At 56.6% G+C, this 13,909-nt stretch overlaps 1 protein-coding gene across 1 annotated transcript in view; it reads right to left on the bottom strand.

Moving 5' to 3' along the window:
• Positions 1-11,453: 11,453 nt before the first annotated feature.
• TTBK1 (tau tubulin kinase 1) overlaps positions 11,454-13,909 on the bottom strand; it is a 37,822-nt gene continuing 35,366 nt past the window's right edge. Inside the window, exon 14 of the mRNA XM_040643501.1 lies at positions 11,454-11,844. Within this exon, the coding sequence (XP_040499435.1) occupies positions 11,454-11,844 (391 nt within the window). The remainder of the gene's footprint in view (positions 11,845-13,909) is intronic.

Genomic DNA, 13,909 nt, shown 5'->3' with positions numbered 1-13,909 from the left:
GCCGCCCACCCGCCAACGGTTCTCAGTGCGGGCTTCCTCTGTCGTGCTCAGGGCAGCACAGCCCACCTGCCACTTGGACCCTTGGACTCTGGAGGCGGGAGCAGTAAGACTGAAGAGCAGAGAGCCTGCAGTCAGAACCCGGCCCTCGGGGGCTGGGCTAGCACTGGGCCCTCCCTGGTCACCAGGTCTTCAGGGATCCCTGCTTGTTTGGCCCACAGCCTGGGGGAGGGGCTGCCATCCATTCAGAGGTCACTGACTCTGTGGCTCTGGGACTTACAGGTCGGTGCTCAGGGACCAAGCGGGGTAGCCTCGGGTTGCCATGATGGGGTAGCTGGGTGTGTGGGAAGTGAGTTCCTAGTCCCTTGATCGAAAGAGCTACAAGAGTCCCTAGGAGGAGGAGTCCTGGGGGGCACGGTGACAACTCTCCCGGGAAGCCCTTTGTTTTATGGAAGATTTAGGTCAACCTTCCCTAATGAAGCCACAGCTTGGCTGGGCCGCCAGGATTCGAGAATGAGGGCCAGGGGGTGCCTGGGTGGCTCAGTTGGTTAAGCATCCGGCGGGTGATTTCAGCTCAGGTCATGATCTCAGGGGTCGTTTAGCAGGGAGTCTGCTTTTCTCCCTCTGCCCCTCCCCCTGCCCCTCCCCTAGCTCACTGTCTCTCTCTTTATCTTAAATAAATAAATAAATAAATAAATAAATAAATAAATAATTTTTTTTTTAAATAAGGGGGGGTGGCGCCTAAGTGGCTCAGTCAGTGGAGCATCTGCCTTCGACTTGGGTTGTGATCCCAGGACCCTGGTATCAGGCCCCGCATCGGGCTCCCTGCTCAGTGGGGAGCCTACTTGCTTCTCCCTCTCCCTCTGCCCGCTGTTCCCCCTGCTTGTGCTGTCTCTCGAACAAACGAACACACACATACACACATACATATGTACGTATGTACATACTGAGGGCCAGGCCCTAATCAGGTGAAGAGTTCCTTCTGCTGAGCCACGAAGCCGAAGCCTCCATGTACCCTCAGGCCCCCACCTGGCGCTTATGCCCTGGCCTGAGACACACCTGGAACTGACCGGGGAGCCTAGTCGATCTGGGAGATCCCAGACCCATCACTCTCCCACTTCCCATACACGTAGTCCCTCCTGCCTGCCCCCTGCCACTATTTTCGGAGCTTCCCCTTGGGGGATTGGATGGGTAGGGAGAGAGGGGGTTTGCCAAGGTCCTGTGATAGGTACCTGCAATGCCTAAGACTCAGGGTTTGTGTGACCTTCCGTATTCAGTTCTCATTCATGGCGGAGGCCTGCGGTTTCAGGTTTATTCTGATCTGCGTCTCCAAACTCTGGGTTGGCGGAGCTGGGAAGTCGTCACATTTTTTCCAAGGGCTCCAGATTTCTAAGCAAATAGACTTGGGAACCTAAAACAAAGTTTGAAAACCACTATTCTTTTTTTTTTTTTTAAGATTTTATTTATTTGACAGAGAGACAACCAGCAAGAGAGGGAACACAAGCAGGGGGAGTGAGAGAGGAAGAAGCAGGCTCCTAGCAGAGGAGCCTGATGCGGGGCTCGATCCCAGAACGCCGGGATCACGCCCTGAGCCGAAGGCAGACGCTTAACGACTGCGCCACCCAGGCGCCCCATGAAAACCACTATTCTAATCTAGCTCTCACTTCAAACAGCTAAGGAAATGGGGGTGGAGAAGGGTGCTTACTGGGGCCACACTGTGACTCAGCACAGCTGGAGAGATGACTAGGACCCCTAACTCTGGCCCAGGCCTTTGACCCAAGCTGCTGGGCTCCCTGAGAAAGCTCCGGAAGGGAACTGACTCAGTGACATGGTGTGTGGTCAGGGATAGGAGGTGATCACAGGAAGATAAGCCAAGCATTCCGCAGAGTACGGTGATGCCTCAGTCACGGCCCCTGCCCTCCGTGAGCACACAGTCTAGCAGGAGGGCTAGAACCAGGTGAGCAAACCTCGCGGCTTCCAGCCTCACGCCTCTCAACCCACTCTCCACACACCTGCCACAGTGGGCATTTTATTTTATTATTTTTTATTTATTTATTAAGTTTTATTTATTTATTTGAGAGAGAGGGAATGAGAGAGAAAGCATAAGAGTGGGGAGGGTTAGAGGGAGAAGAAGACTCCCCCCTGAGCAGGGAACCTGACGTGGGACTCAGTCCCAGTACTCCAGGGTCATGACCTGAGCCCAAGGCAGTGACTTAACGAACTGAGCCACCCAGGTGCCCCTCTCAGTGGACATTTTAAATACAAAGCTGACAGGACAATGGCTCAGGGCAAAGCTCCCACTGTGGGAGAACGTAAGTAAGTCTAGCTCCTTCCTTTGGCCCACACGATCCCCCCACGCTCGGCCCCCTCCCTCAGCCTCCTCTTGGCCCTTCCCCGGCATCCCCCCTTCCCTCCGATTCCCCAAACACACCAGCCTGTGGGCACCTGACACCTCGGTGCGGTCCCCTGCGCAGCACTGGCCTCTCCCTCTTGTTCACCTGGCGGCTGCCCGAGCTGCCCTGCTCAAGAGGGACACAACCCCTGCCCTTCTTGCTCTCACCGATGTGTGACCTCTACACCGTTGGGTCCTCCCTCAGTTAATGCCATGTAATCATATATTTATGTAAAAATATAAAATACCAGGGCGCCGGGCGGGCTCTGTCAGCAGAGCAAGTGACTTCATCTCAGGGTCAGGTCAAGCCTCACGTTGGACGTGGATCCTACTTAAAAAATAAATAAATATAAATAAATAAATATGAACAAACAAACAGAATACCACAACGCTTTGCAGCTTGGAGAGCTCGGTTTTGCAGACGTCTCACCTCTGTGGTCACCCAGGCTCCATAGGGACACTCTGGAGTTTTCACAGCCAAAGGAGACCACCAACGAGACCAAGTCTGGGCATTGGCTGTGGTGCCTTGTTTATTTTCCCCCCACCATGGGAATTTCTCTCCTACCTTAACATGAGAAAGAGCTGAAAGTTAGATAGTGGTTCCTTCTCCCCTTATGCGCTGGCTCCTAAGAAACTCAGAGCTGAATCTCAGCCCTTCCCTACAGAGAGTGATTTGGTATTAACCGTACTCCCGGCTCATCTTATTCCCTGTCCCCACCCCATATGGCATCTCTCCTCTCTCATCAAGGAGTGGAGGTGACAGTGACCAGGATGTTTGGAGGCAGAGGATGGAAATAGACAGGCAAGGTTTGAAATGCCAAGGGCCTCCCCGGAGGGCAGATCAGCTCCAAAGCACCAGTTAAGAGCTGGTTTTGATAAAATTTTTAACCATCCTCATTCCTCTCCAGTCTGGGAATCCAGACCTGAGCTCAGAGGCCAAGCTGGAGGAAGGAGTCATTTATACCAGACTAGATGAGAAGGAGAGCCTTGAGCACTGGAAAAAATAGCAACTCTTTAGTTGAAATTATTGCTGGAAATGTTGGAGGGTTTGGCGAAGAGTAAGTTCCTAGGATAAACATTGCTTGCGATAGGGACTTCTTACGCTTCGGGGCTTCTTCCCCTTCCTTCCCTCTCCACATTGGGTGACCTCAGGTGACCTCCCCATCTTAACTGGGGCTTCACTGACCGTTAACCGTTGCTATAACCCATGTAATTATTTCCTACCATGATGATGATGGTAATGATGGTGGAATTCCAACTGCTGGTATTGGTTGTAGTGGCAAGTATGGTGATGGGATGGTGTCATCATGATCAAATGGGAATACTGATGGTAAATTGGTGGTGGTGGGAGTGACTGGAGTAGGGGTAAGGGGTGTGGGGCTAGGATAGTGGTAATAGTGATGTGGTTATAAGGCAGTGCTGGAGACAAGGATTACGTGGTAGATGGTAATGGCGGTGGTGGCGGTGGTCATGATGAAGATAGGTAGGCTCCTTGAGAGCAAGAATCTTCTCTCCCTTGTTAATCATTATGTCATCAGAGGCTAGTAGTGTTGATGGTGGTGGTGGTGGTGGTGATGGTGGTAATGGAACCTAGTTTGGGAGAAGGGTATCTGTGATTGGAGTAGTGATGGTGCTGGTAATAGAGTTAGAGGTGGGTACTGGACACAGAGGTCGTGATTGTGGTAAAATTGATGGTGGCGGTAATGAGCGAGGTTATGCCACTTTGCGTTTAATGGTACATGGATGAGAAGGAATGCAGGAGATGCTACCTGGAGTTGATGAAAATGGGCTTGTGTCATGTGTCCCTCTGACCTATGGCCACATCCTCATGACCAGGCAGCCTCCCCTCCCCCAGCACCTCATCACCATGGGCAATGACATCTGCTAAGGACTTAAAACGTCATCCTGACCGTCGTTCAGTCTGGCGTTGGTCTCAGCTCTTATTCTGGCCTTGACTCCTGATTGGCCAGTGGGAAAATCTCAGCAGGCCCCAGAGTCTGATGATCAGAGGCCCACTCTCCACAATCCCACCCTGTTTCTTTTCTCCAGGGTCATCCCCAAGGGTCTCCCTCTACTAACAAAGCCCCCTCCAATGTCCTTGATCCCCTGGCCCCTCTCTAGCCCTTGACTGAGCAACCTCTCTGAAGTCACTTATTTCTCCATGCCCCTGTCCTCAGAGCTCTCTGGACCAAAAGACAGAAAAAAGAAAATTCTTTCTTGGGAAGTATGGAGAAGGTCGGCCAGGAGCTGGGCAGGTCCTCACCCATGGAGCGTCAGGTAGGCTCTGACAGCCGTGTTGGGCCTCAGGAGGGGAGTGCGCCTGGCAGGTCTCAGGCTTGGGGAGTGGGGAGGGCAGGGGTTCTCTGTAACCCTCTAAAGCTGTCCTCCTTGGCACAGACTAGCCCTGTCTCAGGCCTGGTCCCACCGCCTTTTACCCCTCTCTCTGCTCCTCGATCCACACCTGTAACCACCGCACTGAGCCACTTGCAGCTCTCACGCCTTCGCACCGGGCCCGCACTACTCCCTCTGCCAGGAATGTCCTCTCCTTGTCATCAGGCCAACTTCAGCTCGTCCTTCAAAATTCTAAGAGTCATATCCATCTGCGGGCCTTCCTTGAAGCTCCCCGGCTGGGCTGGGAGTCTCTGCCGGGTGCACACAGCACGTGCCAAGTAAAAGTTAATTTACAGCCGCCTCCTTGAGGGCCCGGTATCCTTTGTCTCAATTCTCAGATAATGGCCCATATCTGGTACAGCTTCTGATGCGTGTGGAGCTCAGCAACAAAGAATTAGTTGAATGAATTCGTTGAAGAATTAGCTGAAGAATTAGTTGAATGAATGAATGATTGAAAGAATGCTAAATCATGAAAGAATAATCCATGGCATTCATTCTCAAAAATAACGAGAGAAATCAAAAATAGAGCAAGAGACCGTTTTTCATCTATTTAATTTCTCCGGGGATTTTCATAGCAGCAGACTTGCAGAGGTAAGCAAAGATGGGAGCCAGGATGTTCATTTTGACATTATTTGAAATAGTAAAAAGTTGGAAAGAATCTAATGAAAAATCAGCTGAGGGATGAATTTAATAAATTACGGAGCACTCATGCCGCGGACTGCGAGGGAGCCGTTGAAAGAACACGAGGATCCTCACGCATTACTGGCGGGAATGTAAAATGGTGCAACCACTGTGGAAATGTTTGGTAATTCCTCAAAATGTTAAACGTAGGATTACCAAATGACCCAGCAATTCTACTTCTAGGCATTTACCTGAGAGAAATGAAAACATACGACCAAACAAACACTTGTAAAAGAAAATTCATAGCAGCATTTTTCACGATAACCAAAAGTTGATTGACTGAGGAATGGATAAACAAAATATGGTCTATCCACAGAATGGAATATGATTCAGCCAGGAAAAGGAATGAAGTACTGATAAATACTAGAATATGGGTGAACCTCGAAAACAAAGCTAAGTGAAAGAAGGCAGTCCCAAAGAGTCATATATTGTATGAAATGTATTTTACGTATTATACGAAAGGTCCAAAATAGACAAATCTATATAGAAGCAGAAAGTAGGTTAGTGGCTGCCTCGGGCTGGAGGGGCTGGGGAGAAATGGGAGTGATTGCTAATGGGTGAGGAGTTTCTTTTGGGGGTGATAGAAATGTTCTAAAATTGATTGTGGTGATGGCCGCACTACTCTGTGAATATACTACAAACTGTTTTTTTTTAAGATTTTATTTATTTATTTGACAGATGGCGGGCACAAGCAGGGGGAGCGGCAGGCAGGGGGAGTTCCGGCAGGGGGAGCTCAGTGGGGAGCAGGGAGCCCAATGCGGGACTCGATCCCAGGGCTCTGAGATCATGACCTGAGCGGAAGACAGACTGAGGCACCGAGGTGCCCTGGGAGAAAGCTATTGTTATTAACATAAAAAAGAAGTCACTGGGGCGCCTGGCTGGCTCAGTCGTAGAGCATGTGACTTGATCTCGGGCTTGTGAGTTTGAGCCCCACGTTGGGTATAGAGATTACTTAAAAAATAAAATCTTTAAGGGGCGCCCAGGTGGCTCAGTAGGTTGAGCATCTGACTCTTGGTTTCGGCCCAGGTCGTGATCTCATTGGTGGGGGGGTTGAGCCCCACGCTGAGTCCCCTGCTTGGGATCCCTGCTCAGCAAGGAGTCTGCTTGAGGATTCTCTCCCTCGGCCCCTCCCTCTACTTGCACACACTCAAGAGCGCTCGCGCTCTCTCTCGAGCTCAAATAAATAAATAAATCTTTAAACAAAATAAAATCTTTAAAAAAAAGAAAAGAAGAAGAAGCCATTCGCTGGAGTTGCCTCTAGATGACCAGATTCATGGATGGGGGATTTCCCGTTTTATTTTATACGCTGTTTGCATTTGCCTTTATACTATAAGTATGATCTGTTTTTGACTTTTTTTTAAGATTTTATTTATTTATTTGACACAGAGAGAGAGAGAACACAAGCAGGGGAGCGGCAGGCAGAGGCAGAGGGAGAAGCAGGCTCCCGGCTGAGCAGGAAGCCCCGATGCGGGGCTCCATCCAGAACCCTGAGATCATGACCTGAGCCGAAGGCAGACGCTTAACCACTAAACGATTGAGCCACCCAGGAGCCCCTTGACTTTTGTTTTTTAAGATTATTTATTTATTTAAGAGAGAGAGAGAGAGAAGCACACACACCCACATGTGCAGGGGTGGGGGTAAGAGGGGCAAAGGGGGAGGGAGAGAGAGAGTCTTAAGCAGACTCCCCACTGAGCACAGAGTCCCACTTGGGGCTTGATCTCAAGACCCTGAGATCACCACGTGAGTGGAAGCCAAGAGTCAGCCACTTAATCGACTGCGTCACGCAGGCACCTCTGCTTTTGACATTTTTAAACAAGAAGGAAGCTGAAAGCATGCGCAGGCCCCACCGAAGGCTGGTAAAGCAGGACCTAGAGCACGCATGTTGGAAGCAAGGGGATCCCAGGAGGCAAGGGCAGGAACAGGAGACGGTTACACAGGCTCTGGAACGTCAGAGCTGCACCTGCGTGGTCTTCTCACAGGGAAAGCAGAACTCCGGAGCTAGGGCCGGTTTACTCCAATCCCAGGCAGAGCCAGGAGCGTGTCCTGGGACGGAAATGGTCTGTGTAGGGCCTAGGTGAAAATTTGACACCCGCTGAACGTAGGGTCCAAAAGGCAAAAGTTACAGCAAGCACCTTGCAGGAAAGCCTCCCTCCCCTCCGCCCCCCCGCAGCCCTCCTGCCTGAAGTCACCAGACACCTCTCACTCATCCAAACAGCTGCACATCAGGCACAGGCTTTCTCACGTAATCTTAGTCTTGGAGACCAGTCCTTGTAAGTGTATAAAAGTCTATACACTGCCTTCACCGTCCAGCCCACGGGGTCCCCATCGTACGGGAGGCTGTGCTGTACTAATCAGCCCCAGTCAGTGGACATTGAGATTGCTTCTGAACTTTTTTAAAAGAAGGCTCCATGCCCACCATGGGGCTTGAACCCACGACCCCAAGATCAAGATACCAGATGAGTTTGTGCCAGTCTAATGAAAAAGCTCCCATTTCCAGCCGTTTTGAGTGTGAGATCGCAGCGGAGGCTTTGTGGAGTTCTGTGCAGAACACTGCTACCAGTAACTTTGGACACATGGAATTTGGCAAGTCTACACAGCCATCTACAGGGTATGTTTCTCGAAGTGGAGAGGCTAGGTCATAGGCTACATTTAGAATTTCCATAGATGTTGCTACAATAATGACCATCGTTTCTCTTTGCCTGTGAGCAGCTTAGCTTTATGGTTTTCCAAACACTCATTTGTGTCTGTTAACTTCGGGGCAATGAAAATTCCTCCTCCCTCCCTTTCCGCTGGCACAAAGCTAGACTCCGTCTCCAGCCCTTGGAGAGACAGCCAGGGGAGCTAAGAATATGCAGGCTTTGCGGTCAGAGACAGAGGGCAGCCCGCTATGACCCCATATCCGTCCTGTCCTCCGCTTCTGTTTCCATCTCTGTAGAGGCAATCTGCCTCCATGACAGTCCCCCCCCTACTCGCCCACCAATCTGCACTCTTCTTCCCTACCCACCCCCAGGCCCAGGACCTGGGCTTTGCCCTCTTCCCCAAAGGAAGACGAGTCCAGGCCAACAGAACGAAAGGTCCACAGGCTTTTTAATGGTGTGATGGCTACTTCCCTTCCAAGACCCGATCTAATCATGACAGCGGCTTCCAGGGTGTCAGGGTTGGGGCGGAAAGGTGCAGGGTGGGCAGAGGCCATGCAGTGACTGGGAAGAGGTGGGGGAGGGTGTTACATTCTGTTTAGCGTGTAAACATTCTTCAGTGGCTTCCCTGGGGGAGGGGGAGGGCATCTCCCTGCCCTCCCCACTCCATGCCCGCCAGGGCTGACCCCCAGAGCTGAGAAGACTAAGCCAGGCCCCAGTGAGGGGCTGGGAAAGGGGGAGCCCACGTGCCGGAGGCACGGCCCTTCTCCTGCACCCGCCTCGTGCACAGTGTTGCTTGGGAGGGGAGGCATGTTCCGGGGTGAGCAGACCTGCATCTGAGCCAATGACACAGGCTGTGGTGATGGGGACGTGCTAGAGGGGTGAGGTGGTGGTGGAGGTGGTGGTGCGACACTCTTTTACAGGGAAGGGGTTCAGGACCAGGAGGGCTTGGTGGAGGGGATGGGTGCTCAAGGGGGAAGAGGCTGCGGCTGGGGGTGGGGACACTGGGAGGTGTGGTTCCCTCTGCCCTGGATCCTTCCTGGGGAGAGGAGCAGACTCAGTCCCCTGGTCCCCTCCCACACTCGCCCCTTCCCCTCCTCCCCCACCTCGGTGACATTCAATGACGCAGAGGCCTGAGGTCAGATGGGAGCCCTAGGGAGGTCTGGAATCCCAAGAGCAGACAGGGTTTTGCGTCTCTGCCCAGCTCCAGTGCTGGGTGAAGCTGGGGGGGTGGGATGGGCCTGGGGCTCTCTCAGGCTGCCCCCTTTTCCTCCCAACACCAAACCAGGGTGTTGTTGGTCCTGGGGCAGGGGTGAAGCTGGGGGCCCTACATTCACGGTTCGGTTGGTGGCAAGGAGCAGGCCCAGGACCCGGGCACCGGGGGTCATGCCCTGGTCCCCACCTGGCACGAGCTGATTGTCATTCGGAGAAGCTCTAGGTGGGAGGGAGTGGCCCCTCTTCCACCCCCTCTGCTGGACCCAGAGGGCAGTAGAGGCCTTGGGAGGGTCTTGGGTTGACAAAGAGGGCTCTGTCCGGAGAGGTTTCCTGAGTGTTCTGGGAGCTTCTGCGTCAGCATGAGATGGACCTCGAAGGCCGTCCACCCTGGAGTCCTCCCCTGGGCTGGTTTGCAGAGAAACCACACCTTGGTGTGGAAACAGCTGCCCAAGCCTGCTGACTCTCCAAGAGGGGCTTCGGCTGGCACCGCCAGGCTGCTTCCAGGGCCAACTTCCTCACGGGCATCCTTCTGAGCAATGGTGGCTGGTGCGGCCAGACCACGGGGGCGTCCTGGAGCCTTTCTTCCTCTTCCCCTGGTTGCCTTGCCTTGCTCTCTGGGACCCAGAGAAGAACAGAGGGGCCAGGCCAGGGGACAGAGGCTGAGCTTGCTGAGGAGGGAGGAGGCCTGCTGCGGACCTGTCCCAGCTAGACAGAGTTGGCTGTCCCTTCCGCGGCCAGTGTGCTGCTTGGCCCAGACGGAGGCAGTTGAGGCTCGTGATGAGGAGGGCTGAGCAATGCAGGAGCCAGACCCAGGAGGAAGCCTCATATCCGCTCATGGAGCAGCACAGCCCTCACCCTCTGCAGGGACAGCTCAGCTGCATGGGCTGGGGTTAGTACAAGAGGGGACAGGCTGAAGGGTTAGCTGGGGGAGAAGAGGACTTAGGCCGGACCCATCACACAAGAACACAATCTGGAAGTTAGAAGGGCCTTTCTGCCTTGAGTCCAGGGGCCAGCTGTCTGTCTGCTGTTTCTGCTCTCTCTGCCCACTGGAGGAGATGACGGTCTGATCCAGCCCACTCCCCACCCCCAAGAGGACAGAAAGGGTGACCTGGCCAGAACTGAGTCCCTGAATCTCTAAACGGCCAGTGCAGAGAAGATGAAAACCAGCCATTCTCCACCTCCACTGAACTCAGGAGAGAGGGAAGTCGGCTGAAACTGCAGCAGGCAGGATTGAGGTTAGACGGCAAGAAGGAATTCCTGATGGTGAGGGTCCTGAGCACTAGATCAGGAGGCCAAGGGAGGGAGTGAAATGAGCCCAGGAAGGCAGTCCACACACACTCTATGATTCCCACTGAGGACCCACCCGAATTTATGGGGGGGGAGGACTTTGCACCCTAGGGGTGCAGGAGAGCAGCCCCCCAATCACCTGCCCACTCCCTCCCACAGGGGTGTCCAGGATGGAGCCGACTTTGGGGCCGGTCAGACCTGCCCCCTCACACCTGAGTAGACCAATGGCCCCTTGGTCCCAGCTCCCCAGGCCCAACCCCACAGCTGAGAAGAGGCCGTTTGGCCCCCCACAGCTCCCCGGACATCGGACATCGTGGGGTTGGCCCCTGGGACGGGGGGTAGGCTGGAACTTCCACTTCCGGAATTTGAGGCTGCAGTTCTAAGAGGGGGAGTGGGTGGGCTTGGGCGGAGAGAAGGCCGGGAGGAGGGAAAGGCGCCGCAGGAGATGTAAGCAGAGGTCCCTGGGGGAGCACGGAGAGCAGCAGAGGCCTGGCGGGTGAGGGGGGCGTCCCCGTGAGTGGAGTCCTCGGTGAAAAAGTGGCTGAGCCTTCCCCGGGGCGGTGGGTGAGCCTGCCTCACCCGAAGGGCGGCAAGGGGAGGGCAGGGGTCACGGAGAGGGGGCGGAGGACGGAGAGGCGGGCGCTCCCCCCGCGGCGCGGCGTCCCCCTCGGGCCGGGCCGGCGGGCGGGCGCGGCGAGTGCTGGCGCGCGTCCTCGCGGTTGCAGGCGGGAAGCTGGGGCCGCGGGTGGCGCGCGTCAGGCGCGTAAGGCTGTGCTGGGAGCTGTTTCAGTGTGGCCGGCGGCGGGCGGGGGGCCGGGGTGAGGGTGGGGGGCCGCGGAGAGCCGCGCGCGTCATTATCTGGCCCCGGCCCGGCCCTCCGCGACCCCCGCCCGGCCTTTGGTTGCTGCGCGCTGAGTCTGGAGTTTCCCTCTGGGTCCTTTCTTGGGGCCCCCGGGGGACGGGGTGCCGTCAGGCTGGGCCCGGGCCTGCGGGGCGCCCCGGGGCGGAGGCCCCGCGGGCCGGGCCTGGTGCGAGGGGGAGGAGCTCTCCTTGCGGGACAGGGACTGGCTCCGGGGGGACGCGCTGGGATGGCGCGGCGCGGCGGCGGCCGAGGGGCCTGGACTGCGCGGGGCGGGGGGCCTGGTGCAGGCTGCGGCTCTCCCCGGTCCCGGACCCCGGCCGGGGGGCTGTTTGGGGCGGAGGTCAGCAGCGACGGCCGACACTGGCGGCTTCTGCAGCTGGAGCCTGCGGGACGAGGGGAGGGGGCAGAAGGCAAGGGAAAAGAGGAGGGCAAAGAAAAAGGGAGAGACACTCTCAGATTCGCTGAGCACTGAGCCCTGGAGCCCTGCGTCTTCAGAGCTGGGCGAGGCTGTGGAGCCCATGGCACAGGTGGAGAAACCAGGGCCGATGCTCCGTCCTCCAGGGCAGGACCTCTAGGGGCCCCACGCTCCCGGGCTGCTCCCTGAGAGCTTGCTGCCTGCAGGCTTGCTTGGACGTCTCTGTTTCATCTTTAACATTCTCCTGGATTTTACATTCTACTCTATCCCAGTCCCCTGTTTACATTGGTATGAATAATGTTTTCTCCCAACTGCTCTGGTCTTTATCCTTTGGCTGCAAATGATTCACGGCATGCTAGACGCTGTGTGCGAGCCTCACGTGCCCCCATTAACCTTTCCCAAGCTTGGCCTCCCTGGCTCCCCTCGGGCCCCCATTAACCTTTCCCAAGCTTGGCCTCCCTGGCTCCCCTCTGGACATGTTCACCGTAGCCACTCCCGTGAGCCCAGTGACAGGGCTGGAACCCGAGTCAGCAGAGACACTCGGCTGGAGGGGTGGTGACCAGGAGGAGGTGTAGCCGAGGGTCCCTCCTTCATCCTCACTAGGCCCTGACCTTGGCCCTGGGGAAGCTCCTGGTGGCGGAGGCCTTCTGGGGTCGCCCCCTGGCCACCCCGGGGCTGGCAGCGGTTTCTCACCTGCTGGTGATGGCTGTGTCGGGTGCGGGGGCGCCGTGGGGTCTGCCGGTGGACTGCTGCTGGGCTGCGGCCGGCGTGGCCATGCGGATGCTGATGGGGCGGGGAATCCGGCTCCGGGAGGCAGCTGCGCGCCCGGCCTTCCTGGGGGCGGTGGGCTCCGAGGCCGGCGCGTCCTCCTCGGAGCCCGTGCCTGAGAGTGTCTCCGAGGCCGGGCGCTGCTCCTCACTGGAGGAGGACGAGGCCCCAGAGGCCAGCCTCAACAGCAGGCGGCCCTGCCTCTTCTCCATCACCAGCCGCGCCAGGTCCTGCTGTGGCCGGGCCCTCTTGCCCCACCGCTCTTTGGCCGACAGGGAGCCCGAGGGCTCCGAGCCTGTGTCCTCCTCAGACAGCAGGACAGGGATCCGGCTCCTGGGGCGAGGGCCTGCCATGGCATGGCGACTGGGGGAGATGGTGGCCAGTTTCTCGGGGCTTGGCTCCAGCGGGGATGCTGGGGCCGGCCCATTGGCAAGGGCTGGGCCGTTGGGCAATGAGTCTGTGGCCACCTCCAAGGGGGTGTCCCCAGAGGGGCCGGACAGAGCACGGCTCTCCAGCCCTGCCTGGGCGATGCCGTTCTCCAGGGGCACAGAGGCCCCCTCCTCCACGGCCCTCCCGTCAGAGGGCGCCTCCAGGCCCAGCTCTCCCCCAGCGCCCAGCTCCTCAGGCCGGGAGGCTTGTCCACCGGAAGACATGACATTGAGGTGGGTTTTCTCCGCAATGTGCACAAAGGTCCTCTCAACTTTGGTGAAGGGTGAGGAGGTGACTGCCACTCCTCCTGCCCCTGTGGTCACTGCCCCGGCCCCTGGCCCTGGCCCGGGTCCGGGGGGCTTGGGCTCAGACTTGAGGACAGAGGACAGGGTGCCCGGCTCAGACACGTCCAGCTGGCTGCCGGTGGGCTGGGGCCGCTCTTGCTGAGGAGTGAGGGCAGCCAGAGTGCCCAGGTCAGGGTCGGGGGCCAGGTCGGCAGTGACGGGCGACTTCTTCATGTCGCCAGGGGAGACAAGCACCAGCGTTTTGGAGCCCTCCTCAGGCTCCAGGTCCCCGTCGGCCATGGAGGCCCGGCCCCTGGACTCCTTCTGGTCGTCAGCCAGCAGCGTGGATGGGGCACCCTCCTGACTCCGGTCAGTGCTCCTCTCACTCCCATCACTGCTGGAGCCACTGCGAGGCCCCAGCACTTCCCCTAGAGCCACTGCCTCCTCCTCCTCCTCCTCCTCCTCCTCCTCTTCCTCTTCCTCCTCTTCCTCCTCTTCCTCCTCCTCCTCTTCCTCCTCCTCCTCTTCCTCCTCTTCCTCCTCCTCCTCTTC

Source organism: Ursus maritimus, unplaced genomic scaffold, assembly GCF_017311325.1.
Source record: "Ursus maritimus isolate PB19 unplaced genomic scaffold, ASM1731132v1 scaffold_29, whole genome shotgun sequence".
Lineage (NCBI taxonomy): Eukaryota > Metazoa > Chordata > Mammalia > Carnivora > Ursidae > Ursus > Ursus maritimus.
Note: the sequence above shows the minus strand (reverse complement) of the source record. Positions and strands in the feature narration are given on the sequence as shown.